The sequence below is a fragment of the Buteo buteo genome, chromosome 23, assembly GCF_964188355.1.
Source record: "Buteo buteo chromosome 23, bButBut1.hap1.1, whole genome shotgun sequence".
NCBI lineage: Eukaryota > Metazoa > Chordata > Aves > Accipitriformes > Accipitridae > Buteo > Buteo buteo.
Window position 1 is genome coordinate 17,435,642 of NC_134193.1, and position 27,969 is coordinate 17,463,610.

Here is a 27,969-nt window from a genome sequence, read left to right on the forward strand (position 1 = left end):
CCCCCCATATTTCTTTTTTTCCTCGCCTTGGCTGCCGGCGGTGCTCGGCCCCTGGCAGGGGGGCAGGTCGCCGCGACGGGGGGGGGGGACGGGACGGGGACGAGGGGCCGCCCCGCTCGGCTCGGAGCAGGGGCGTTTGTTTGAACAGCTCCAGAGCAAAGAGCAGGGGAAGAAAGTTTGGGCTGGGAGCGTGGTTTTTTTCCCCAGACGTCAGCACAAGGCGGAACAGGGGCTGGGGAGGGAGCCGGACTCAGAGGGCAGCCGTGATTTTTATTTTTTTCCCCATTTAAAAAAAAAAATTATTATTATAATTTTTTTCTCTTTTTTTTTTTTTTTTTTTTCCTGGGGGGGGGGGTGGGTGGGGAAGGGGAAGGGGGCCGGGGAGCGGCCCGGCACCTCGGGGTGGGCTGCGGGCTGGGGGTGGGAGCCATGGACTCGGCGCCAGCCTTCGCCATGGACAAGCCGTTCGCCCCCAGCGCCGTGCGCGGCCCGGAGCCGCCCGAAAACCCTCAAAGCCGGAAAAACTTCAGCGTCAGCCACCTCCTCGACCTGGAGGAGGTAGCGGCCGGGATGAACGGGACCCCCCCGGCCGGTCCTCCACCCGCCGGTGGCGGCAAGGCCATGCCGGAGCCGTCGGGAGGCAGCAGCGGCAGCGAAGCGGCACCCCAGGACGGTGAGTCCCACCGCCCCGGGATGGACACCCCCCCCCCCCCCCCCGCTTTCCACCCTCGGGTTTGGGGCAGCTTTGGGGAAGGGGTGTCCCAGCCGTTCCCCCCTACCCCGGGCCGGGCTGCGGAGCCGGCGGCCGGTGAGCAGCGCCCGGGCACCGCGGACAAAGGGTGTCCCCCCACCGAGGGGTTGGGGGGGGGGACTGGGGGAGCGGGTGGAGACGAGGGGTGACCCCCCCCACACCCCCAGTCGGGATGAGCTGAGAGGGTGCCGACACCCCGATGGCTGGGGCAGAGGGACACCCCCCCCCCCCCCCGCACCGGGAGGGACAGGGACATCGCACCGGGGGGCTCAGGGACACCCCACCGGCGGAGAGGGACACTGCACCGAGGGGAGAGGGACCCCGCACCGGGGACAAGGGGGCACGGGGAGCCCGCACCGAGGGGAGGGACCGGCCGCCTCCCCGCCGCCACCGGAGGTGCCGGGTGCGGGACGGTCCCGGGCAGCCGGTGCGTCCCGGGGCTGCGAAGCCTGCGGGGTTCCCTCTTCCCCTGGGGGTCCCCGCTTCTTTTTTCGGGCCATGGGGGACCGGGACGCAGCGGATCCTCTCCCGGTGTCCGCCGCAGCGCGTCTCCGAGCCGGTAGCACCGGCAGCAACGGGGACAGAGCCGGGACTGGGAAAGGGGGACGGGGGAATCCACCCGGGACCCGGCTTCGTGGCGCTCGGTTCTGGCAGGAGGGGCGTTTTTAACGGGACATCCCCGCCTGCCCCCGGGGGGCTCCGCCGCTGCCGCCCACACCGGGCAGCCCGCATCCCTCCGTGCCGCTCCGCCCGTCCCGGCGCATCCCGGCTCCGGTGCTCGGAGGATCCGCTCCATCCCTGCGGCAAAACCCCGGTCCGGGGACACCCGACAGCCCCCAGCCCCCCGCCTCCCCGGAGCCGGGTGTCCCCTCAGGGTGCAGAGACGGCGGAGGGGAGATGGGGCAGGAGGAGAGGGGAGGCAGAGCGGGGGGTGGATGTGCAACCCCATCACCTCCCCCCGGCCCGGGCCGTGGTGCCCACCCCGAGGGGACCCTGGGGGTGGCATCTCCCAAACCTGCCCCCCCGCCCCGGCTGGGTTTTGGTACCCCGGGCTTGTTTTCTGCGGCCCCTGGAGCACGGCTCTGGGGTGCTGATGGCCCTGCCGAGGGTCTGACCTGTGCCTGGTCAGGGGTCCACAGCCCACCCGGGAAACTGTGCCGGTGAAGGGGGCTCAGCCCACCCCAGAGACCGCCCAGACCTCCGGTGAGGGGCTCCCAAGTGGGAGCCCGTGCTCCCTTGCAGGGTGCTCTCTCTGTACCCTCCCGCAGCTCCCGCGTTGCGTGCGGGTCTGAAGCATCTTTCTCCCACCCACATCTCACTCCCTGCACAACTTTCTTCCTCCATGGAGAAGCCCCCGCCGAGCCCCCAACCTGCCTCTGCTTGGGATGCTGAGGGCTGGGTGAGGCTGGGCGCTGCTTTCTGGGGTGGTATCTGGTATTTTCGGCGTTATTTTCCATCCTCCCTCCCCTTCCTTTGGGTTTTGTTTGTACTTCTTGCATTGCCTTTGGGATTGTGGGGAGGTTTTTGCCCGCTGATGGGACCATATGGGGGGACAGTATGCCGTGTGGGATCAGTGCAGCTTTTGGAAAGACAGCCCAGCCCACAGCAGCCGGCTCGTCTCACAGGGCTGTTTGCAAAACAGCAGAGAAACTGTCACCCTGCTGAGCTTCTAACGCGCCCCGAAGAAGCTCAGTGGGGACTCGGGGTGATGCAAGTACCAGAGAGAGAGAAGCAAGGGGGCTGGCTGATCCCCACAAGCCCATTTTTCACCCTAAAAGCCCATTCCTCCTGGGGCAGAGGCCCTGTGAGGTTTGGCCCTCTGATCCCAGCACCACTGGACCACGGGGGATATTTCCCATTAGCACCTGTTTCGGCAAGGTTGCAGGGATGAAGACACCATCAACATCTGGGATTCTCCAACAACCCATCCAGGAGTGGAAGCATTTCTCCCCCCCCGATCCCACCTGGAGAGAGAAATACCTGAGTGATGGGAGCCGAGAGCAGCGGGCAAAAAGAGAACAAGGAAACAGAGAAGAAAACCTGTGTGCATGCAAACATCGACTTGTGAGACCTGTTAGCCACTGCCACTGCCTAAACTGGGATGCAGTTTCCTAAATTGAGATGGGGAGATTCTAAATACCAGGCAAATGCCCTGCCTTTGCGAGCATCAGCTTTTTGCTACACATCTGTGATGCTTTCAGCATCAGCGTGATGACAGCAGAGGAACTTTTACTGGTAACGTTATCTTTTATTGGCATCCTGAAGTAAAACAGCCTCTCAGCATTTTCTCTCGTCTTCCTCTTCACCATCGTGGGGTTTTTCTGCCAGATGCAAGTTTGGAGCCCCACGGGTCAGTGGCAGCGGGTTTATTATCAATGCAAACGGATCCCGGTACCCAAGCGTCTCTCTGCGGGATGCGGCTCTGCACTCCGGCTGGGAAGCCGTTATCGGGGTCATCGTGCCAGCGGGTTGGAGGAAGAGCAGCCCCCAGCCTGCTGCGAAGCTGCTGGCACCCCCTCCGCCGGGCAGGGCTCGCCGTGGTCCGGGGGGCCGCGCTGGCAGAGCTGGCGCAGGGATGCTTTAGGTCGTGCTCAGCAGACTGCATCCTCCACAAAACCCTCTCCCCTTCCCCAGGTGGCTGCAGCAGGAGGAGGCTTCTCTTCCCGAGCCCGGCAGAGCTGGAGAAGCCCGGGGCAGGGTTTTATTCTTTGAGAGAGGGATTCAACTTCTCCTTGCCCTCACCTCCCACCCCTGGTCCCGCAGCCCTCCCAGCTGGGGAGGGTGGCTGGGGGCAGCCCCATGTCTGAGGTCCTGGGCACATCTGTCCTCCAGGAGCAGCCCCTCCGTTAGTCCCTTGCGGGGCTGGCATGTCCCTTCCCGCTGGCACTGAGGACCGGAGCCGTCCCCACCTCCCTCTCCAGCCAAGGGAACTGCTCAGCCCTTGCCTTGGCCCCAGCCCCAAACTGGCCCTGAGGGCACCCAGCGCATCCTCATGGGAGGATGAGTACAAATATCATCTGTGCAACACGTTGCTCCCGTGACACCCAAAAATTAAGAGGCAAGAAATCCCCCGAGCCCAGCAAGAGCGAGGAAATGCCAACAGGGTGGCGAGGGCTCGTCCCCATCCTCATCTTCATCTTCATCCTCCCCTGGAGCAGTGCAGCAGCCTCCCATCGAAAACCTTCCGCACAACTTCTGAGGTCTTGAAAGCTTGTTCACCTCCTTTCATTAGACTAACAAATAATGTGTAACGCGAAACATCTGTTAACAACAGCCCTTAATGTTCTCAAGATGATAAAGCAGGAGGGTAATTTTAGCCAGCAGGCCTTGACTGATGGCTTTTCAAACAATGAACTTACTTTTGGTGCCGCCTGGGGATGGGAGAGGGAGTCAGGCGCTGGCTCCAGCAGCCGCTTTGGGGCTGAAAACTCAGAAAGAGCCACTTTTGTCACGGCTGGGCATGGAGAAAGGACTGTCGCCCCTCTGAGGGGATCCTCCGTCATGGGGCAGGCACACATTGCCCATTCGGCTGCAGCCAGTGGGACCAGGCGATGGGATGGGGAGGTGTAGTGGCTCCTGGACATCCCATTTGCAGAACGGCTCCTGGGGCCCCTTCCTCACCCCCGGGGTGGCCGGGACCCTCCAACCCATGCTGGTGCTGTGCGGATGCTAAGGAGAGCAGTGGAAGCGAGAGGAGAGGAGAAGCTGCACCCAAGGGGTCAGAGGGGATTTAGATGATGTTACAGCAAATTGGTTTTAATTACGTAAAAGAGGGCAGTTGAAAAGGGAGAAGAGAGGCAGGGAGGAGTAGGGACCTGGTAACAGAGTGGAAAAGGGACTTGCTTTTGGGGTCAAGCGGTGGCTGACTGCCCCAAGCAGCCCCGAGCTGCTCGCAGGGCTCGGGCACCCTCCCTGAAGCAGAGCTATCCCGGCCGATGTCCCCATGGTGGCCCAGTCCAGGGGCTGTGCTGGTCCTGGCTCACAGGCTACAACTTGGCTTTGCTTCTCTGCCTTCCCAAATGCCACTCGTCCCTGCCGGGTGTGGGGGGGGCACAGCTCGGGGACACCTCGGCCCCTCTGGCTGCGTGGGCAGGAGGCAGCCCTGTAACATAACGCTGCTGAAAAAGGGCCAGGATGTACCCGTGGGGATCTGCCTTCCCTAGGACATCCATGCACGTACGTGGCTCAGCTGCAATTAAAACCAGCGTCACGAACTCGTGGCCTACACCCTGTGCCTGGCTCAAGGCAACACAGACCCCTGGGGCCAGCAGGATTGGGCCATGGGCATGGGGAGCCAGCTGAGGCCCCCCCTGCCCTGTAACCCCAGACCTGTCAGACCCCTCTCTCCAGCACCCATCTGCTTTCCACGGCCCCAAAAGTGCTGCAAATCCCCCAAGCGCCTCTGCTGGGAGGCTTTCTGTGGTTTCTGGATGACTGCTCAGGGAGGGATGGGGGTGTCGGGACCCTGACTCAGCCCCCATGGCGGCAGGGGGGGGAAGAGGCTTTGAGAAGTGTCTGATGGAGATGGTTACAGCTCTCCAAGGAGAGCGTCTCATGGTTTTATCCCCCAAAGGAGGGGACAGCAGGGGTCCCTGCTGCTCAGGGTGGCACCACGACCTGCTTGCCCTGGCCTGGGGGATGATGTTGGGATGCACCGGGGTGGGACACGACCCGCCGGTGGGCAGCAAGGCTGGGGTACGGGGTTTACATCACCCGTGGTCCCTCACTGCTCCCCAAAACAGCATCAGCTGAGAGGGTGCTTGGGCACAGGAACCCCTGTCCGCGGCAAACTCACAGGCTGGCAGACCTCCTGCAGAGCCCTTGGCAGGGACGGTCCCTGCGTGGCAGAGCCAGGAACGGTGGCATCTGAAGCGGGGGGGAGGCGAACCGTCTCGGTCCTTGTAAGGTCAGCGCAGCCGGGATGGGTGGCACTGGGAGAGGAGCCGTCCTTGCATGGCCATGACTCTCAGCGACCGGCTGTCACCTTCACCGTCCCCAGCGCCTGCTTGGGAACATCTCCCTCCCTAGAGGGCTTTGAGGGCTGCAGACCCCGAAACAAGGGGTTTTTCTCCACGCGGGGACAGTGCCCACGGGGCTGCTGGAGTGGGACGGTCCCCAGGGGAGGGGACAACACAGCTGGGCCTTGTGCCCAAGACCAACACTTGTCTAGTGCCCGACGCTGGCAGGTCCCCGGTGCAGCATCCATCAGCGGGTATTGAGTAAGCACCAATTAATCTGGGCGGGAGCTTCCCGCCCCAGCCCGCCTCCCAGCCCTCCACATTTGTTTGCGCTTAGTGCGAGGCTGGCGACAGGCGAGGGATGGATGGGGAGCCTGACGTGTCCCGGCTCGTCCAGACGGTTTCCAGCTACTCGCAGGGAGCCCAGCGTATCCCAGTCAGGAAAAAAAGGGGCTATGGGGAGGGACCCTCCCCGCAACCCCCAGACTGCTGCAGGGGACAGGGGACAACCCCGACCTGCAGTGCGATCTCTGCAGCCAGGCTTCCACCTCCCTAATTGGGGACACCCCCCCCCCCCAGCCCTGCGTCACTGCCGTGGGACCTGCCGTCCTGCACGTGGTCCCCCATCCCACGGATGAAGGGAAACTCGTTCCCCAGGTCCCACCCATCCGAAAACCATGGGAGGGGCGGGGTGGGAGCGATGCTTTTCCCATGGTGCAGGCAGGACGAGAGGCTGAGTTAGGTCACAGCCCTGCCAAAACCAGCACAAACCGCTGCCAGGCACAGGCAGGGAGGGACCCTGGGGTGGAGGTCACGGCTGGGAGACCCCAGGTCTCACGGGGCTTCTGGTGTGGGGCCCACCCTGGTACCACGGCTCTCTGCTTCCCTGTCCCCTCCAGCCCCGAAGGGTGACACGCGCTCACCATCCCTCTCCTCCCGCGGTGACACCCGCACACCATCCCGTTCCCCCTGTGGTGACACCTGCACGCCATCCCGCTCCTCCTGCCATGCCATCCGCTCACCATCCCGCTCCTCCCCGCGGTGACATCCCCGCACACCATCCCGTTCCACCCCGCGCGCTGGGAGGATGCTCTGTGCCCTGGGGTGCAGTCAGGCTCTTACTCACTGGTGGCACCTGGGCTCCAATTTGGGGAAAATTTGTCCCCAAATGGGCTGAACACCCCCACCTGGGCTCCAGGCTCCCCCCACCCCAGCTCGGGGGGGCTCTGGGTTGGAGTGGGGGCTTTTGCAGCCCCGGGAAGCAGCCCTGCTCGCTCAGATCCCTCCCCAGGAGTGCAGGAAAATACATACCAGCACGTTTTCTGCAGCATTTGCAGGGCTCGGCGGGGTCCCCGCACACACTTGCATCTGTGCCGGGGGAGCCGCTGCCAGAGGGAAAAGAGAAAGAACCTCAAAAGCAGAGCCTGGGGACATGGATCCCCTCTCGCTGGGGAAGCCCGAGAGCTGGAGCAGCCTTGGCTGGGTCAGGAGGGCAGGAAAATAACTTTTTCCCCCCTACTTCTCATTGCTGGGACTTTTCTCACCTTGGCACCCCCGGTAAGCTGGGTTTTCGGCAGGCGTTGCTGCGGGAAATGTTCATTCCCACCCCCCCTTTCCAGCAGGGAAAGGGTGCAGGAGCTTGGGACAGAGCTGCAAAAGCCACCCCTTGACAGGGTCCAGAGGGGACATCAGGGGGGGGTCCCGCGTGTGGTGGGGACACAGGGCTTTGCCCCACTCCCTTGGGAGCCCCGGTGGCACCCACTGATGTGCTTTAAGCCCCAGCGGCAGCTCAAACGCCCCGTGGCACAGCCCAGGAGGGTGCTGGGGTGCAGGGACACCTTGCCCGTCCCCCCCCCCGAGCTGTTATGTCTAGCTCGACCAGGAACAGCTCAGTGCAAGACTATTTCCCCTCTCCTTTTGGGCTGTTATTTCAGGGAACGGGACTGATTCACAGGAAAAATATGAAATTTCGACTCCACGCAGCCAAGATGGGCGAATTTCAACGAATCAGCATTTTAAGAGAGCCTGGGCGTGTGTCTGTAACTGGGAGGCTGATGAAATGATTTGGGGCTTTGAGGCTGCCTCGTTAGAAACCCTCCTCTCTCCCAGGGAGCGGGGCCAACCCCCCTTCTCCCGGGGCTGATTTTCTCCGGCCACGGGGAATTATCCCCCCAGAGCTGTAAAATCCTTGAGCCGAAGGGATGAGGTTTGAAGCAGGATGGGACGCGGCTGCTTTGGGGCTGGCAGAGGCTTGGTGTCCCCAGGCTGGCACCTCATTCCCTCCCTGTGGCGTGAGCAGCAGCTGGAAGGAGTTATCCTCCCAGGATGGGATCCCTGAGCCACGGAGCAGGCTTAGAGCATCCTTTAAAATGCCGGGGCAGTGAGTTGTGGCTGGGCTGAGCTGGGACCGGGCAAGGATTTAGACCAGGGTTAATGCAGATCAGTTTTTTTTTTTTTCCTGGCTGGAAAAAACAACTGGGAAGAGGGTGAAAGCATGGTGGGCAGAGGCAGCCATCCCCTGCCCGGTCCCGGTGCCTGCGCGGGGCCAGCGATGCCCAGCTGGGTCAGGGAGGATGGGGAAAGCAAACCCTCTTGGGGACGAAGGACTGATTTGGGGTTTCAAGGTGGTTTTCTGACGCCTGTCAGCCAGCGCTGCGCCAGCACTGCAGAACCGGGTTGTTTTTCACCGGATGCCCCCAAATTTCCGTGAATTAAAAGAAAAAAATCTCACCCTCACCCTTGAGGCATTCCCAACGTCTGCGTTCGCCCGAGGGACACATGGCTGCAGACGAAGTTTTCCAGCCTTCCCACGGCATAACGAAACACCCTGTCCGTGCTCAGCATCCCTCGCTGGATGCTTCCCTGCCCCGCGCTTCCCCTGGGAAAACCAGCCCCAGCACGGGGACCTGCCGGAGGCATCGCTGGGGGTCCGGGGGGGTCCAGTGCCTGCCCATGGGGCAGCCCCTTGCCCACGGACAACTCGTCCTGGCAGCTCTGGCTGCAGACCCCCAAGCAGGGAGTTTTGGGGTAAACGGGACGTTGATGGTGGTGGGGTTGGGGGAAGTTGTCCCAGCTTGGGGGGGAGTGACACCCCTCTAGGGACATCAAGGGGACAGATGGGGTCCCCTTTGCCACCCGCTTCCCCTGCAGCTCTGCTGGGGACTGCCCCGGCCACGCACGCTGCCAGGGCGCAAACGGCAGCTCAGGGGGGCCGCAGGCGTTAATTGAGCGGGAGGCGTAACGAGGCCGCAGCGCTCGCTCCTTCGCCCCGGGGCTGGGGGGCGAACGGCCCCCAGGAGCCAAAGCAGGGTCGGGGTGGGGGGGACATAGCGCAGGTCTCGGGGGGACGCCGGGAGGGCTGGGAGCCTTCAGAGAGAGGCAGCGCCAGCCGCCTGGCCCCCTCCCCTTCCCTCCTCATCCCCCTTTGGAGCGCATATAATAAAGCAGCTTTTCAGCTGCGGCTGCAGTGATAGATCAGGAAGAATTGTATGAGTCTATTAAAGTCTGTGTGTCTCTGAATGGAGACTGTGGCTAAGCCAGGCGCCAGGCTCGCGCATTGAACCAGATGTGGAGAGGCGCCATCCTTTCCAGCCACTGAATCTGAGAGGCTGCAGGCTTCACACGCAAGGAAACTGGAGCGCACATGGCAGGGGAGCCGGGGGAACGCCGGGGAGCACATGGCAGCGCTGGGGCGAGCGGGGCGCTGGGGAGGGGGCAGAGCTCGGGCGCTTCTCGAAGGCTTGGCGGGGGGGTGGCTGCGGGGAGCAGCCCAGGTAGAGAGCTGGAGCGGAGGGGTTGGTGCAGCAGGTCGTGTCGCCCAGGGTGGTGGGTTGCACCCCGAGTCGTGGGTCGCAGCCCGAGCCGTGCGGGGCATTGGTGGAGGGGGGGTTGTGTTGCGCCTTGAGCTGTACAGGGCATTGCGGCGTGTGTGTGTTTTGGGGGGGGGGATGTTGCATTGCACCCCAAGCTGTACAGGGCATTGCAGTGGGGGGGGGGGGTTTGCATTGCACCCCGAGTTGTGCAGGGCGACTGTGTTGTACCACAGGTCGTGCAGCACATCGCTTGGGTGGGGATTGCATTGCACCCCAAGCTGTACGGAGCAATGCAATGTGTGTATAGGGGGGGATTTGCGTTGCACCCCAAGCTGTACAGGGCATTGCAGGGGGAGGGGGACCTGCATTGTACCCCGAGTCATGCAGGGGAGTTGCGTTGTACCCCAGGTCACGCAGGGTATTGCTTAGGTGGGGGGGGGGATTACATTGCACCCCAAGCTGCCCAGTGCACTGCAGCGTGGGTGGGTGGGTGTTGCGTTGCACCCTGAGCCACGCAGGGCATTGCAGGGGCTGGGGAGGGGGCTTGCGTTGCTGCAGGGGTGTGTTGGGGGTAGGAGTAGCGGTGATGCTGCAGGGGAGCACACAGGGGACCCCGCACACAGCGCTGGGCGGGTGGTGGGGGGCGAAGAGCCTGGTCCGGCAGCAGCACGGCCGAGGAGGGCACAGGACGGGTAACGGGGCGGCTCCTGCCTCTGCCCGCAGCCTGATGTGGGTCCGGGAGAGGGAAAGAGAGAAGGAAGGGAGAGGGAAGGACAAAAAAGGAAGGAGAGAAGGAAGGACAGAAGGAAGGCAGGGAAGATAGAAGGATGCCATCCCGCTGGGGACAGCTGTGGCCAGCAGCTCCAGGGGCTGGTTGCCCCATGAACTGGGATCTTGCGTCCCCAGCAAAGGGGTGAAGCAGAGTCCGTCCATGGGGTGCTGCAGAGGGGACACGGGTGATGTGGGGACGGCTACTGGTGCGGTGCTGCTTGGGGCTGTGCTGGGCTCAGCTCGGGCCGGGGCGGTCGCCACGCTCCTTCCTCACCGATTTCACTTTCTCAGCTGGGTTGGCCACATGGCTGTAATTTGGGGGTTGTAAATACCTCAGGGGAATTTTTAAATTAAAAAAATAACTGTTTTCATTTAAATTAAAAGACACTGAAGCATTTCTATTAGTATTAGGGGTTTATAAAACTTGAAACAAATGTCGAAACTAAACTACCAGGCACCGTCCACTTCACGAAGCCCTTTGCGTGTTCACCACAACCCAGTCACCCATCAGGGGTTAAGTTTAATGGGATTTGTATGAGAGTGCCTGGAGGTCCCTGACCCACACCCTGGGACCCCGACCAGTGCCAGCGTGTCCCCCACTTTTCTCCTGGCTGGCTTTTGGGGCCTTGGCCAGCTGGGTGCTGGGGTCAGAGTCCCCAGTGTGGCAAGATGGTGCTTGGGCTCCCTGGGGACTCAGAGGGGATGAAGGCTTGGGGTGATGAGGGTGAGGGTCTCCGCTCCGCTGGGCTTTGCAGAAGCTGGACCTTAATGCAGGTGCCCCCACCCTGGCATCTCTGAGGTGTCCCCTGGTGCCCACCCCATGGCTGGCACCTGCCCCAGCAACCTGCCTGCTGTCCTATCCCCACTGTCCTCGCCATCCCCACCGTCCCCGCCACGCACGGCTTTGCTTTAACCTGGAAACGGTTAACCGGGCTGGGTTTAAAAAAAAAAAAAAAAAAGATACGAGCCACTTATTAAAATGAATGTTTTACAATAAATTTGGCTAGAGGCCACCGACCTCAAATGAAAACCAGACCGGAGGATAGCGATGCTGCTAGCTGGCGAGGGTTTCCGGGACGTCTGTGCGTGCAGGCGCCCACGAGGGTCCTCCTCGGAGCGGTGGTGGGATGGGGTCCTGGCTGGGGGCTCGCGCCCATCCCGTGCCCTGGACAAACGTCCCGGTGTCCCCGGTCCAGGGACGGCAGCCGGTGGCTGTGGGACAGGGTCTCAGCAGGTGCTGGTGCTCGCTGTTAAAACAAGGCGCTCGGTGGCATCTTGGCCTGGGTGTGAAGAATGCCCAGTTGGCCTCAAACAAGAGCGGGGAGCCGGATCGGTGGCAGGAGATGGCAGGAGGGGACACCGTGGGGGTTCCCACCATTCCCCCCGGTCCCTGCCTGTCCTCTTCCCTCCCTCTTGGCAATGACCCTGATGCAATGGGGTCTGTGCTTTAAGCTGGTGGGCTGGTGTTGGGTTTCAGTGTCAGATGCCATTGAGGCTGGCTTGCTATGGGTTTTTGCTTATTAAATTTCAAGAAACCACCTTTTTTGGGGGGGTAAGGGAGGAGAGGAAGGCTGGGATCGCCATGCCAGGGGTCCCTGGCTGGGAGCCAGCCCTCTACACAGCGTTCCTGCTATGCAGCCCTGCCTGATTAGTTTTATTTTTTAAACACCATGCAAAAGTCCCAGCAAGCTCTCGACACTGTGATGATCCGAGGCACCCGCCATCCCCTCCCCTTCCCAGCCCCTGGGGAAACCCACTTTGCAGTTAAAGCCGAGTTTTTGGTGGAGCTTTGCAAGCGCAGGCGGGTGCTGCTCTCAGGGCCGGCGCTTGCACAAGTCTCATTAGCGTTAATTAATTACACATGCCCCGTGCCCTGCTGGGAAACTGTGTAACCTGTTTTGTCAGGCGGCTGCGTGTGAGCGGTGTTGGCACCTCCGCGGCTGCATCATGGATGCACGAAATGGTGCCTAAAAGGTTTGCAGGATGGGGAGAGAAGCAGCATCTGCCATGCTCAGCCCCGACGCAGGACAGTGGGGTCTGTCTGTCTTGGCATCGTCCCTCCTGGCATCATCCGTCCCAGCATCCCACTCCCTGATGGCTGTGGGGAGCCACCGTGGCCGTTCCTTCTGCCCGGACCCCCTCACTGCAGTGCCCAGGGGTGACCCAAACCTCAGCTTTTTGACAGCGGGGTCCGGGCCGGCCGTTTCCCTGCGCCGCAGAAGCCCGTTCACACATCTGTTAACCATCACTGGTGCTGCCACTCTCCGCGCTCAGCTATTTTAATGCACGGCATAACCGGTGCTGGCAAAGCGGGGAGGCTGTGTCCCAGGTGGGTACCCCGGGGGCTTCGTCCCCAGGGGCATCCCATGGTGCTACAGCAGCACGAGGTGTGGGACAGCCCCAGCACTGGTCTTTTCCCACCCCAAGAAGGTCTCCTGGCTGGGAGATGAAAGCAACCCCCCCCGGTGAATGCCTCCTCGCCGGGGAGGCTCCCGGCCACCGGCGGCTGGGGGAGAGCCAGCGCCTTTTGTTGGTCCCCGGGCCTCCACCGCAGGGGCTGGCAGATTCGCGGGAGAACAAAATTAAAATTCCTGCTCCCCCGTTGGTCGGTGCTGCTCTGTACTTGGCCCAGCTCGATGCTTCAAACCCACCGCCGTGCCTTTTCCCGAGGCCCTTGGCTGTGCCGTGAGGGCTTCGGCTCGCCCGGCCGAGCGGCTCCTGCTACCCCCGGCCTCGTGGCCACGAACATCCACCCGAGGAGCCCTTTGGTGTGACACGGCTTCTCTGAGCATCCCTGGACAAAGCCAGGAGCCGTGGCAGAACACGCACCACATCCCTATATCCATCCCGTCTCCCCCTCTCCCTCTTTGGCATTTGTAGGGGACATCCCACGCCAGACTTGTTGCGGATGAGTTTTCGGAGGCTCTGTGTGACCCCAGCCCCATCTAGGCAAAGGGGGACCCCAGAGAAGAGTGAACCCCCTTGAGCTACATGCTCCCTTGCCATGAGCAGGGAAGATGCCAGAACCTGGCCAGACCCCAACCACACAAAGCCGACCGGAGCTCTGCCGCAGTGCCGCCGTCCCTGGCAAACTCACGCAGGCGACGGACCTTTCCCGGGAGGCTTTTCTCCTTGCCCTACCAGCCCCTGGGGGGGAAAATTGGGGTACCCAGCGGGGAGCAGCACCCCGGCCCGTCTCCCGCTCAGCTTCTCCGCGGCTCCATCCCCGCCGAGACCTGACACAATGGAAGCGATGGTGATGCTGGAGCCGGGACAGCCCATTGTGTCGGGCTGCGGTTGCCGGCTCCTCCGAGCGCACGGGATGCTCTTGGCAGCTCCTGAAAGCCCTTTGCCAGGCTGGGGTCACTCGCCGCACGGGCACGGCCCTGGAAGGGAATTTTTCGCTTGCAGATCACCGAGCCCAAGGGATGTGCTCGGCGCCCCGGGTCCCGGGCTGGATGCCCTGGGCCGGTGCCACCCGTCGGCGGGTGAAGCCAGGCAGTCTGAGCCCTGTGGCCCTGCACAATGGCCCCAGCCTCGGCTCCCGGGGTGCGCAGGAGCCAGGCGGCTGAGAAAGCGCAGCGAGGGGCTTCGTCGAGCCCCATGCCGGCTGCCAACACGGTTGCACGGCTTTAAAGGCTGTTTCTGGAGCGGTTGTTTCAGGGGCTGCTGATGGTGCCAGGCTCCGTGGTCTGGATCCCGCTGCAGGGTCGGGGCTGGGGCCAGGATGCTGGGGTGCATCCCGGAGCCGGTGAGCCTGGCAGCGGGGTCTGTCCATGTCCCCTTCTCCAAAGGTCTGTCCATGGGCAGGCAGTTCCCACCCCAAGTAAAAGGCGGGGGTGATGGCACCATCTCCCCTAGCCACCTGGGAGAACGGGGAGGAATTTCTTGTGCTGCTCAGCCCTCTCCCACCGGAGCTTCATGGCCAAAGATGTTCCCCAGCCCTTTCCCGAGGCTTGACAGCATCCCGCCAACCCTGCCTCCTCCTTTGGGGGACGCGGCTGCAATTAATTCATTAAACGCTTCCGCTGACGCAGGAGCTGGCCGTGCCAAAACACCATTCCCGGGGCCTGGCCTCAGCTGGGTGAGCACCATGCTGGGCCGTGCACAAGAGCCTCTGGCCGGGGCGGGAGGCTCTGACGTGGTGGGAAGGGCTGTGAAGTGTTCGGGGAGAGCTGGGCATGTCAAAGCCTCGGGGCTTTACCTATGGCAGATGACTGCAGCCCCATGGATTTCATCAGCTTTCAACTTTCAGGGCATCCTCTCTAAATCACAGCACACGACTCAGCTGGCCGGGTCCTCGCCTGGCTTCTCCAGCATCTGGTACCCCTCTCTTCATCCTCTTCTTTCTTCATCTCTTTTATCTACTCTCTTTGTCCTCTCCTCACTGTGGACTCCTGATCTTGTCCCTCGTGCACTTGGGTTTTGCAGCAGATAAATCACCACCACTTTTGCTGGAGGCCCAGCTTTGAATCTGCTCACGGCTCTCGCCAGTGAATTTGTTGGCTGCCACTGGGCTGGGACTGTCCCTAAGAGAGGCAGCGTCCTGTGACATGGGGCTCCTCCTTTCCAGGTTTCTTCTGGTCCCAAAACCCAGCTAAGTATCATGTTCCCACAGCATTTGCTGCACTAAAGATGGGGATGAGCCAAAAAAAGGGTTCAGTGCCGCCATCGAGTTGCAAGCACAGGTTGGACACATCCCCACTGGGATGCAGGGATGCTGCCGGCTCAGCCGGCTCTCCAGCACCTTCCTGGCTTGCTCGGGCTTTCAGTTGGACGTGCTGCGATGGGTACTCAGACAACGCACACCGTCCCCAGCATCACCACCGAGCAGCAAGTTTGGCTTCTGGGGTTGCAAGGAGAAAAGCGTCCTGGGCTCGGGGGTGCCAGCTGCACACAGAGCATCCCTGGGGCTGCAGCACCGCAGGGCAGGATCCTCCCAAAAACCGGGTGTCCACGCCGTCGGGGGCAGCGAACCACGGCGCTGGGTGGTTTCTGGCTGGTGCAGCGGCAGCTCTATAACCATAAAACAGTCTGCTGCTGCCTGTCAATGAGCGTAGGCTAAGGCCCTCCCGGGACAGCCTTGGCCTCTTTCTTGGTCCAGGCTTTTGCTGCTCCTTTTTAACAGAGACACTTTTCCCCCAGCAAAACTGGCAGCCTGTAAAAACGTGTCAGCGTTTCAGTTTTTTCACAATTAATGAGGTGAAACATCCTCGGAAACATTTTGCTGTAATGTTTCTCCAGTAGCTGAGACTTGCCCCTCTCTTAAATTTTTCATGTACGCCACTTGAGCCGAGAAAGTTTCCCTTGGACTCAGCACATTTGGACCCCCCCGGCTTCAATCCCTCCCGCAGAGCCTCCGGCATTCCCGGGGTCTTCATGAGGCTGGGGCTGGGCTGGAGGGGGAATAGGGAATGGCGGTGGATCGGGATGAGGAGGTTGGAGTCTGCTCCCGGCAGCACGGGAGCCCGGGTAGGAGCTGGCAGCCCCTTTCCCCAGGGATACCCCGTCCCCCGTGCCCACGGGTTGTTCCCGGGATGGGTTTGGACCTCGCAGCATCGTGCCGCGCAAAGCCAGGACCGGCACCCTGTGGGCAGTGGGTGGTGGCTCCAAGGGGCTTCTCTCCTTAGTAGCGGGGTGAAACCACCCGGAAAATGGAGTTACACCGATATGGTTTTGTCCCCAAGCTGTGATGTTGTGTTGGTCCCTTGCACCCAGGCTGGGCTCACTGGTGGGTGCAGGAAAAGCATGACAGTTGGGTGACCCAGCGCACGTGGAGGGGCATCTTCCCAGCTGCTTCTCAGCTCCCAGGGCTTCCCGAGGCGATCTGGGGAGATTAAAGACCTGTAGCAGCGTAGGCAGCTCTCACCATCACTTCTGCAACAAACCCTGCGCCCACGAGCGGGGACAAGCCCCCAGCTCCCCTTTGGACTGTAAAGCATCCCTCCTGCCATCCCTTTTTGCTGCAAAGCCCCAGCATGGGCTGATAAACCCCCCCAGGGGCTCCCAGGCTGTCCCCAACCACATCCCAAGACAGGGCAGTGCTAGCAGTAGCCTCTGGAAAGGGGGTTCAGCTGTGCTCGGCTGCCCGTGCACCCCCAAATCACCCCTGGGCCCTGGGTGTCTCAGCTGAAGGTTACGGGATAAAAAGGAGCTGGAGCGGGTGGACACTGCGGAGGGGTAATTCCCAAACCCGAGAGCTTTGCTCTGGCACTGCTCGCTGCGATCCGAAGGGAAACGCTTCCTCCCCATCGCATGATTTAGAGGAACAAGTTAAACAATTGCACATGAAACTTTGGCGGACGTCATTGCCGGAGCTCTCCTCGTTTCCCCCGAGTATATAAAGGGATGAAGGGACTCCACATGTTTACCGAGAGAGACCATGGGAGAAACGAAAGACATTGTTTTTCCAAAGGATTTCTTGGCTGTAAAAGGCCTCCACCACCCTGCGGCTTCCCTGATGAAGGCCCAGCGTTAATTTGTTAAATCCACATCAAGTGCCCGGAGAACCCGTTGTTTATTTTTGCTAATTCAGCCGGCCGAGATCAAATTGGGGTTTTATTTGTTAAGGATAAACCTTAATTAATAAAAGCTATTTATTTGGTTAAAGCCGGCCGCAGCCTGAGGGTCAGATATGCCACGATCATTATTTCAAGTAAAACAAACCCAAAACGTCTCTCAACAGTTTGAAAAACGTAGAAACTTAGAGGGCTGAATTTATTTGTCTTAGGAAGAATTTACAGCTAATTCCCTCCAGGCTATTTCAACCCTTAAATTATACCCAAGAAGAAAAAAGGGGGAAAAAAATGCCATTCCAGGAGGAGAAGGGAAGTAAATGTTACGGCAGATTTGATCATTTGGCTGGGGGGGGTGGGGGTGAAAAATTTAAAGCTTAAAAGGTCTTTGGCAAACTGCTTGCAAATAAATGGAACGCGTGAAATAATTTAACGGCAGAAAACCATTCGGGGCTCCGGGGTCTGCAGTGCAATGGAAAATGAAACACTTTGGAGGAGATACAGCCTGGGTGTTGTTGCAGGAAAGGGTTGAACTCCCTTCCTCCTGGCACAGCCCCCAAAAAAGGGGGGTATTTGCACCCCAAAGCCAAGCGGCAGAGCTGGAGCCAACAAAACCTGTCCCAGGACGTGGCGGTGTACGTGGGGTTTTTGCAGCATCATCCAGGGGAGAGACAGGCTTGCAGTTGGCCGACGTGACCAACCCGGGTCGCGGGGACAGTGCTGGCTGAACACCATGCTCTGGGATGAGCATTTTGCAAAGAAACCCCCCAAAATTTGGTATCCAGAGGAGAGCCGCCCCGCAGCGGGAGCCTGAGCATGTTTGACGATGGAGCCCACCACCGAAAGCCATCCCGAGGGATGAACTGCCGCAGCGGAGCATCCCTGCCCGGGGATGTCGCAGACCCCGGGGCTCAGGCGTGCGAGCGGCTGGGATTTTAAATGCAGGTTAGGTCTGGATCACAGCTGCACGGAGGTCGTTTATCGCTCGCTAATGGAGGTCGTAAGTCAAAGCCGAAGCCTCGGTGGAAATCTAGTGAAAATTACCTCTTTACAGCACTCGGCGGCTGCTGCGCGGGAGGCTGAGGACCCTGCCAGTGTGGGGCCCCCCCTTGGCAAGCCCAGCGCCCAGGCTTCGGCAGCTGAAACCTGCCGAGTCCTTCCTATGGAAAACTAATGGAAGCACAGAGGGAAAAGGCAAGAGCCGGAAAAGTGGGCTTGGTCGGCGCTCAGCTGAACCGGCACGGCTCTGACCCAGCAGTTCTGGGGCCGTTGCCTTTGCAAATGGGGCAGGACCGGTTGCTCCCCAGTTCCCGGCGGCAGGGTGGCTCACCGGCACGGAGCGGTCCAGGCTTGGCAGCATCGGTGCTCCTGCATGGAGAAGGGTTTTGGGGTGACTCCCAGCACCTCGTGGCATCCGTAGGGCAGAGCGCTGCCTCCTGGGCTTGCGTGCAGCTCTCGGGCAGGCAGCATTGCCTGAAGTTGGGCATCGTGGAGAGGAGGCTGGAGGTTACCCAGGCTGCATCCAGCACCCCAAAACTCATCCACATCATGGGCAAAAAGACTCGTGTCTTTTCTAACACACTGGGGCAATTTAAGGCTTTTTTTGTGAAGCACACTGGGCCCATCCTGCTCTGCGTAGAGCCCCTGTGCCTCCCCCTCCCCATCCTCCCCCCCATGTCATCTTTCGTTATTCAGTAACGTTATCCCCCATGCTTTCTCCCTTCCCCTGCATTTTTTTTTTCCCTTTAGCGGAAATTGTAATCAGTGGAAGATAAATACACCGAAGGCGAAGGTGGCTGGGGGATGACTCAGGACTCTCCTCTGACCTTGGGGTTGGACAATCAAGCCACTGCCTCCAGCCGTGCCCCAAATGAACCCCCAAATTATAGCTGACAAAGGCAAGGGTTCGGCTTTCTCCATAACCTCCCCGAGGAGTGCTCTGGGGCAAAAGAAAGATGGCAGTGAGCTGGTTTTTAACTTTGTGCAGTTACAACCTGTTATTCCTGGAAGCCTATCGGCGCAGGGAACTGGTTTCTGATTCCTCCATCAAGATGTCAGCAAATCTGGTTAAATCCAATTCACAGGGTTGGATGGCAGCAAGATGGCAAGGGGTCTTCAGGGGACACAACCCATTCCCTTCCCCATTCCTTCTCCAGTGCCACAGAGCACTTAGCGATGCTCATTTTTGGAAAGCTGATTTGGGGTTATTAAAGCATCTTTGATAGAAGCGATCCGGCCCGACTTTGCACACTGTAAACCTGTCAGACACACGCCGCCAGCAATTAGGGTGGCATTTATCTGGTCCCACAAGCCTGCGATGCCTGAGCTAATGGGGAAAAGATGTTGATCCGTTACCAAGGCTCATCCTTGAGCGGAGCAGAGGACCCAGGCAGGCACCCCGGGCGTGGAGCTGCCTCCCTGCAGTACAGAGATGGGGTGGAAAATGGGGTGGAAAATGAACATAGCAGAGAATTGAGCTGGAAAGCAAACGTTTCTGGGGGGACTGGGGAGCTCTGAGCTACACCAGGGTGCAGCATGTTTTAGGGAAGGTGTGAGCACGTGGGAAAGGGGTTTTGGCCACCAGCATCCTCTGAGAAGCTCCCTGGAGCATCACACAGGGTTTTGTGGTGCAGGAGAAGGTCCCTCCATTAAAACCAGAAATAGGGGCTGAACAAAATGCCCCAACCCAGGCACGGCCCAGGGCTTGCAGCTCTCCAATCACCCAGGAGTTGCCAGCACCCAGATGCATCCTGACCCAACTCCAGTCTTAAATCTCTGTCCCGGTATGCCTGCCAGCCCCATACAGGAATAGCTCAGCACCATCCAGCTACCACAGCCATTTAGCTCTTGCCTCCATGTGTTTGGGGAGATAGAAACCAGCCAGAAATGGGGCCAGATCCTGTGGAGCTCTTTGAGAGTTAATTTAAGGAACGTTACCTCCTCCTCCTCCTTGCTTTCAGCCAAATTAGAGTGGGTAAGAGAAGCTGTCACTTATGGAAACGTCCTATAGCCAGATTTTAAATTGGGGATGAAACCAAAGGGGGTTTATAAATTTAATTTATACATTTACTAGGGTTCTGTTGAAATCATTGCCAGTTCGGTGGGGGGCAGTGGGTGCTCTTAGTGACGGCACTTTTTGAACCAAGCCCCGGTCCATAATTTCCCCAGAAGCCCTGCGGGGTGGCCATAAACCCGCAAGGAAACGTCTCTCGCCCTGTTACATCCTGTAGCTCCTTCCCAGCCTGACGGTTCCCGTTTCAGTCCCAGGCTCCCGGAAAACTCAGGGACAACCATGGCTGGACTTCATGTATTTTAATCCAGCAGCTCATTAGCTCACTGAAGGAAAACAGGACCAAAAAAGGAGTTTAACTAAAAGGGGCAACTGGAAAGCAGAGACTGGCAGAACATTTGAAGCTGCAGGAACAAGGGCTGGAGGGAATCTGGAGAATTTTATTTGTGAGCCTTTAAACACGAACAGCGGTGAAGGGCAGCCTGCGGTTTCCTGGCCAGGGAAAGGGCCTCAAACCTGCACGTATTTCAGGCACAGCACCGTCCATCATATCTTTACCCAACCAAGAAGGTTGTGTCCCAAATACAAGAGCATGGGCTGTTTCCAACCCAGGGGATGGTCAACCAAGATCCAGATGCACCTAGAACACAATAAAAGACCCAGAGAAATGCCGGCAGCTGCAGCGAGGCCCTGGGAGGTGGACAGAGCTCCTTTTCCTCTCCTTCCCATCCAGGGATGCTCTCTTCTCCCCATGGTCATAGCTGTTTGGCCCCATCATGGTCAAAATGCTACAGCATCCCTCCATGTGCCTGGGAGATGGGGAAAGGGACCGGTGGTGGTGCCCAGGTCCCACCTCCGCATCCCTGCATCTTCTCCCAGCCCAGTGCTTCATCCCTTAATGGGTCAGGGTGTTGGAGGCACCCAGCACTCCCAGGCCCTGGCACTGGTCCTCGCTATAGCAAAGCGCCAGAGAATCCATCTGCTCTTTCCAGGAGGCCACTGCCAGCAATGGAAATAAATTTAACCCTTCTTCCTCTGCCGCATCCCCTGGTGTGGCTCGCATTTGGCACTGGGATGCTGTTGGTGGCATCAGCCAGCAGCATGGTTTTCAGAGAAGGGGGCAGGGGAACTCTGCAGTAGCTTTAGACCCTGCTTTGGGCAGAAGATGATTAGTCCCAGGGACAACCTGCCAGCAGATATTGGGGTTTTTCTGGTCCTCATGGCTCATCTCAGGATGGGACAGCCCCTAAGAGTAGTATACTCAGGCACAAAGGGACCTTAGAGACTTGATGGAGAACTTGGTGGAGGTTTCATGGCTTGAATTATTCAGAATTAAGGTCCAAGAAGGTTTTTCTGGCCTTAAAGATCTTGGAACCTGTAGTTTCCTCCTGCTCAACAGCTTGGTGGTGTCTTGAAGCAAGAGAGTTAATATGCCTTCCAGTAGATTTTGTTACTTGCTCAAGTATCATCTGAAAATGCTGCACATCTATTTAATAAGTATCAAGATAGCTTATTAGCAAGTATTTATTTCTCGAGCATATTCAGGGAGCAGTAATTCCTGCCATCATGACCTCTGCAATGATATAGAGCAGAAAACCCCAATATAACCCTGCTATGAATCAGAATGCCATAAAACTATTAACATTTCAAATAATTCCAAAATACTTTCCCACCAGTAGGTACAGATTGGATCCAGATGCTTTATTAACAGAAAGAATAATTAACCAGTACCTCCATAAGGAAGAACGACAGCAAGACATGTTCCCCATGAAGCCTTTGCAGGCAGCTGACTGGGTATCTCAGAAAAAGACTTCATAAACTTGCCTAAACCTGATGATATTAGTGACAAAGAGGAGATTAATCTCAGCCTGGCTAAAAGCCCAAGATCAATACTGAGAAACCAAACTACACCCTCAGCTTCATGTTTCCATGAGCCAGCAAAGCCAGAAATAAACACTGCAGAGGCTGAGCTCTGCGAGATGTGGTGGCGTTCGTTCCTAGCTCTGAAGACCAGGGTTGGATGAGCAGATGCTCAGCTGCCACCCTGTGTCACCCTGGGGACCTGCCACAGCCAGGGCTTCAGGGGGTGCTGGAGGTGGGAGCTGAGACCCACATCTCAGAGGTGTTTTGGTGCCGAATTTCCATCACCGTCCGTGAAAGCTTGACCTAAACTCTTAACAAGAGCCAAGCCCAAGACACCCCATGGATGTGTCCATGTTGGGGGGAGGCTGTGAGATGCAGTCCCAGCAGTTTGGGTCAAGTGCTGCCCCAGAATCCGCTGAGACTGGTATTCAAAATCAGGTCTGGGTGGTTTTAGCCAGATGTGAAACCACCACAGGTCTTTGCAAATGTTGTGCTTAACCCTAAGCTCCAGCAGGTCCTGAAATGGGGTTTGATGGAGATCACAGGGTTGCACGTGTGCTGCTCCCCGCAGAGTCCCAGGTGCCCACAGGGAGCACGGCTGGCATGGAGCAGGGCAGTGCAGACCCCCAGGAGGGCTTGAGCCCGGCCGGTTCCTCGTGTGGGGTCTGTGGGGTCTCGCCTGGGTCTGGCTCTCATGTAGCTCTTCTGTGCTTTTCCCACAGGTGAGAGCCTGAGCCCGAGCCGTGGGGCAGCCAAGAGGAAGAAGAAGCAGAGGAGGAACCGGACCACCTTCAACAGCAGCCAGCTGCAGGCTCTGGAGAGGGTCTTTGAGAGGACGCACTACCCCGACGCCTTCGTGCGGGAGGAGTTGGCGAGAAGGGTCAACCTCAGCGAGGCGAGAGTCCAGGTGAGCAAAGGTTTGTGTGGGAGAAAACAACACCCTCTGTCTTGTCCCCAGGCAGGAGCAGGGACTGTCCCCTCTCTCGTCTCATCCTGCATATGACCATGATCGGTAGGACGGATGCTTGGGACATCCCTGCTCATACCGGCTCCCCACTGACAACCTTCCCTCCCCGTGCAGGTCTGGTTTCAGAACCGGAGGGCCAAGTTTCGCCGTAATGAGAGGGCGATGCTGGCCAACAGATCGGCATCGCTCCTCAAATCCTACAGCCAAGAAGCAGCCATTGAGCAGCCCATGGCGCCACGGCCCACCGCTCTGACCCCAGAGTACCTCTCCTGGACCAGCACCTCCCCGTACAGGTAGGTGCAGGCACTGGAGGACCTGGGGAGGAGGTGGCCATGGGACAGGCTGCCTAGGGACTGCCCTGGGAGCGCAGCCCTGTGCCGCTGCTGAGGACGCGGGGAGTTTTATGGGGCCGAAAGGAGCTCATACGGCTTTGCTCTGGGAACCCGTTTCAGCCCCATCTGAGCATCCACTGCCCGCCGCTGAGCAGGCTTCCCTGCCTCCACGCATTTTAGGGCCAGAGTGGGAGCCCTGGTCCTCTCGCAAGGGATTCGCTTGGCCTCATGCTGACCCTTCCCACATCTCAGCACGGGAGGTGGCATGGGTCCCTTCTGGTTCCCAGCTCTCTGCGTCCAGCCATCTCGTCCAAAAGCTCAAGACAGGGCCTCCTGGTGCATAGTTTGAGGGGTTCCCACATGCATCCAGCCACATCAAAATGCTGAAGCCTTGACTGCTCTTGTGGGAGATGTCTAAGAGGGAATGGCCAGTCTGGCCTGGGAAGCTGGCAGGACCGCGCAGGGCACGGGGACTCCTCCGTGGGCCATGCCTCATTCCTCCCCTGCTCCCTCCCTACAGCACTGTGCCCTCCTACAGCTCCAGTGGGACTGCGACGCCCACCCAAGGGGTGAACATGGCCAACAGCATCGCCAGCCTGCGCCTCAAAGCCAAAGAATTCAGCCTCCATCAGAACCAGGTGCCGACCGTGAACTGACCAGGGCAAAGCCGACCCTGTGGCCTCATCCAGGATACAGCGTGGAGCTCCTGTGCCAGCCCAGGACGAACCTGCTGCCTGCCCAACCCACATGCCACTCATCCAACATCTCAGCACCTCTCCTCTCCTCTTCCCTTTTGAAGGTAGAGTCAGTCCCAGGCCGAAGTGGCACATAATTATAGCCACATATGGAGCAAACTTGGTTAGAAACTTGCTTTTCCGCACACCCTTATAATAAAGGCTATATATACACACACATACCCCCCACGTGCTCTTCAAGGACAAACAGACTTGCCAAGGGAACAAGAATTTGCTTCCAAACATGGAAGGATCTTGGACTATTGGATTTGACCAATCTGGGTACCTCGCCCAGAGAGCCAAAGAGTTGTTGGGTCTTCTCCTCCCACAGGGACAGCATGCAGCGGTGGGAGGATCACGAGCCCCCCTTTCTGCTGGGCTGCGACTCGCAGCGCTCAACCGCGGGTGCCGAAGCTGACCCGCGCGTTCGCCTCTGTGCATCCCCAGCCGCGGTGCTTAGGAGGGACTTCGGGAAGCCGACGGCTCAACCCTGCCGTGGCCAGTCCCCTGCACCGCGCTGCCTGCATTTAGGAGCTGCCTATGTCAATGGCATCAGGCTTTGTCCCCGGAGGGGTGAGGAGGGCTGGAGCATCTCGACAGACTTGCTCAGAGCCTGTGAGCTGTCCTGCAAGCTGGGGGAAGCATTGCTGGTCCCCAGGCAGGCACCGCTGCCCTGCCTCAGTGGGTTTGCCAGCAATTCTGCAGAGCCCCAGGTCATTGCACCGTCCCAGGGAAAGAGAAAATTGGAAAAAGCTGTTGGGTTTCAGCTGAGTAGGCGGCTCCCAGCGCTTCGTGCCAACGGCAAAGCAGGCTTCGCCTTCCGGAGGCGCAGCCTTCCCGTCGGCAGCTCCACAGATGTGTGCGGGGGTCTGGGGCTGGCGACTCCACAGGGGTGGGCTTTTTTGGTTTTGTGGAAAGGAAATGGTTTCCCCCTCATCCCACCCTGCCGTGCAGCCTAATGAGGTTGCAAGGTGGGATGTGCAGGGGGATGGACGCAGGGTGGGCAACCTTGCTCTGGGCTTATGCCACCCCAGTCCTTCGCCTGTGGGACTGAGCCGCAGGGAGACGCACCCTCCGCCTCCCCCTGCCAATACCGCAATAACGGGGGATGAACCGGAGCGATGGAGGTTTTACCCTGTGGACAAAGCCCTCTGGTAACCAGACCACCCTTTCCTCACCCACTGCAAAGAGCCACCAGCCAAGTGTGGGGACACCACCAGCTCAGACAGGTGGCCTGGACGGAGAAGGCACCAGCCCTACTTGCCTAGAGGGGCTTAGCCCCGCTGGGGACTGTAGAAGTAGATCTGAGGATGAATACAGCAATTGCTAAGGTGCTTCCTCCAGATAAATGTCCTCCGGTGTGCGACACCAAGGCTGAAAGTGTCCCAACTACACATGTGCCCACCTGAGACCCCACCGCTCCCAGGAGCATCCTCTCCCTTTCCCACTGGGTCTCACTGCAGCCGTACGTGGTACCCAGCGGCTGCGATGCCAGGACCCTCAGCTTCACCCCAAGCAACGCCTGCGCTGAGGGGGGGCTCACCCAGCATCCCGAGCTGGAGACCTGATGGGAGAACCAGGAGACAAGCACATCCTCTCTAGCTGGGGTTGAACGGGCCCTTCCATCCTGCCCCCAGCCCCAATTTTCTCTGCTCTACCCAGTGCAGCCCCCCGGTTGGGAACAGCTCCTCCTCAGGCACAGCGGGCAGGGAGCGGGCACAGCCTGACCAACACTGCCCACCTCATCCAGGGAGCAAAGTCACCCTAAATACCCACCCTGTGCCCCCCACCCCTATTTCCAGGGCTGGTATCCCCCCCATTTGCCATGTCAGAAGGGGAGCACACAGCTACCCAGACCGCAGCAAGACACCGCACAGAGACCTGATAAAAGCCAAGACATGGCAGGCCGGGGGGAAGACAGATCCACTGCGGATCAAATCATCTGCCATGAGAAACGCCGCTTGGGGCAGGAGGAGGGGGCCAGGGGGGTCCTATTCCCATGGAAAGCACAGGGCTCTTTTTTCGGTTATACAAGATGAAACCACAGGGATATAAATGTCGCTGCCTCTTTGAGAGCATTAATGAAAATAAACCCATTTAATAGTTTGCAGATGCCGTTTCTGTAAACCTAAAAAAAGCAGGGAATAAATATTTCTTCACTAAATATCTATATGTATATATATATATTTGAAAACATTTGCTCCTAATCTTAGGGCCCCTCCTTCGCCGTGCTCTTGGCAGCTTATAGCAGCTTGTCATTCAACGCTGAAGCCTCACTGAGACGAGATACAAATTGCACCCATGGAGGGGTAGCAAGACGGAGGGATTATTGTAATCTAAGCTCCCTCTCACCCTTTCTATTTGTACATTTCAATTACTTGTAACAAGATCCACGGTGGATTTTTTTTTTTTCTTCTGCATGTCCGTGTTTTGGAAATTTTTGTAAGGTTTTTGTAAAAACAACTCTTGTGAAATAATGGAGGAATAAATATTTTACTGAGTAGAGATGTGTCCACACACGTGACGGGGACGTGGCTCTTTCCTCGCTGGCCACTGCTGTTTCCCCATCTGCCCTGGACAAGCAGCACAGGCAGGGGACCGACTGCCCTGGGCAAGGGGACAAGAGCCACAATCCGGCCACCTTCACCTTGCGTGATGGTGGCATTGCACAGCTTCTCCCCGAGACCTGGATTTCATCCCAGGTTCCCAAACAGCAAGTGGTCCACATGCCCCGGGAGAGGGGCAGGAGTAAGGGGGGGAGCATATCGAGGCCCCGTGGAGCTGGGATGGAGCAGAGGGACCGCAGTCCCGCAGCAGAGCTGCTGGGCTTCTCTCTTGCTTGGGGAGCCTCAAGCCAAAGCCTGGAGATGGTGGAAACTCAAGGGGCACAGAAAAAACACCCTAGCAAAGGTCCCTGCATAACAGCTAATTGCATGTCCTTGCCAGATCCATCTTATTTCATTCCAGGATAATGAGTGTGGGCTATTGAGGAAGGAGTGTGAGGGAAGAGGGCTCGATTTTCTTTTCCCCTTCAAAATCCCACTGGGAGTGGCAGATCTTATAGGGTCTGCCCTGGGCAGCTCACAAATTCCCCACGAAGCAGCATCTCACGTTAACGCTAGCCCCAGTTCACACCCACAGCCTTGGGATCAGCACCCACATTTCCCCCCAGCAACAACAGAATGGGCTGAGATGGGATGTGGCCAGGAGCAGGCAGCAGAGCCCCTTGCTGGTAGGTTATCAGGTCAAATCCAGCATTGTAAAAGGGGGTGGAAACCTGTAAACGCTAATTGATGCTCCACAGACATCAGGCATGAGCATCTGTTACAGATATCCCATCCTCCTGGGACAAGCGCTCATCAATGGTCCCAGCAGAGACCACCAGAAAGTTATCGCACAGCCCTGGGAGCCGGAAACAGGCAACGTGGAGGTCTGGACCTGCTCGGAGAATTGGAGGCAGTGAAGAAATAAGGAGATTGTCTCCTACACCATCACTGCAGGCATATCCAGGCTCTCGGACAGATGCTGCTCTGTCAAGTGCACAGACTCAGTAAGGGCTGGGCAGCACAAGCACTGGGAGCCCAAATCAGCACCAAATCCAGCTCTTCCAGGCTCCATCCTGTGCACCAGGGAGGGCATTAACCTGGTGAGCTGCAGGCTGGGCACTGATGGGGCACACGGGCAAAGAGCCAGGCTGAGGGGGTGAGAAGATATGGGACCTGAAGGGCAGCCCAGCCTCGCTGGGGGCTCAGCAGAGCCTTGTGGTTGAGCAGATTTGCAAGGAGGTGGGATTGGTGCAGGAGGCTGTGAGCAGAATGGCTCCTGGGGAGAGCCCCTGACCAGCCCACTGAAGGGGAGTGGGGAGCACATACAGAGGGACCAGAGCAGCACCTGGCTCCCTGGGGGGTTTCTCCTCCAGGTCTACAGAAATTGAGCTAAGAGGCAGCAAGGAGAAGGGTCAGATTCTGCACAGGCAGCTAGCTAAAAGATAAGAACCAAAGGAGTAGGAATAAACCATCAGCTCTTAGATTGCTGAGTGCTTCCCAGGAGCAAAAGCCCACAGGTGCAGGCAGAATAGGCACAGAGCACCCAAAAGCAGGCAGAAGTGGTGGTCAGGCAAAGGCAATAACCAAATAGTCTGGGGCAGCCAAAGCCAAAAAGAGCTTCAGGAGCTCATGGTCCTGAGCTATAAAGCAGCAGAGGTAATGCAATGCTGAGAGGTGTGAAGATGTGCCCAGGGGAAAGTGCCCAGCATG

General features: G+C 58.8%; 2 protein-coding genes across 5 annotated transcripts in view; one reads left to right on the plus strand and one right to left on the minus strand.

The window, feature by feature from the left end:
• Positions 1 to 107: 107 nt before the first annotated feature.
• PRRX2 (paired related homeobox 2) lies at positions 108 to 27,950 on the plus strand. Its single transcript, XM_075055934.1, has 4 exons — positions 108 to 673; positions 22,403 to 22,587; positions 22,762 to 22,940; positions 23,500 to 27,950. The coding sequence occupies exons 1-4, from the start codon at positions 430 to 432 to the stop codon at positions 23,633 to 23,635; spliced, it is 744 nt and encodes a 247-aa protein (XP_074912035.1). The 5' UTR covers positions 108 to 429; the 3' UTR covers positions 23,636 to 27,950.
• The window catches only part of PTGES (prostaglandin E synthase), a 31,492-nt gene continuing 14,359 nt past the window's right edge, over positions 10,837 to 27,969 (minus strand). Inside the window, exon 6 of one of the 4 annotated variants that reach the window (XM_075055939.1) lies at positions 10,837 to 11,539. In XM_075055939.1, the coding sequence (XP_074912040.1) occupies positions 11,520 to 11,539 (20 nt within the window). In that variant the 3' untranslated portion in view covers positions 10,837 to 11,519. Of the gene's footprint in view, positions 11,540 to 13,217; positions 16,120 to 20,086; positions 20,458 to 27,969 lie in introns of those variants that run through there. The other 3 variants (XM_075055936.1, XM_075055938.1, XM_075055940.1) reach the window with 3 other exon arrangements.

What these genes read in the sequence shown, in the direction of transcription:
- PRRX2 (XM_075055934.1), top strand. Translation starts at nt 430, where the DNA reads ATGGACTCGGCGCCAGCCTTCGCCATGGACAAGCCGTTCGCCCCCAGC. An exon ending in CGAAGCGGCACCCCAGGACG is followed by an intron (nt 674 to 22,402) that starts GTGAGTCCCACC and finishes CTTTTCCCACAG; the next exon opens with GTGAGAGCCTGAGCCCGAGC. An exon ending in TCAGCGAGGCGAGAGTCCAG is followed by an intron (nt 22,588 to 22,761) that starts GTGAGCAAAGGT and finishes CTCCCCGTGCAG; the next exon opens with GTCTGGTTTCAGAACCGGAG.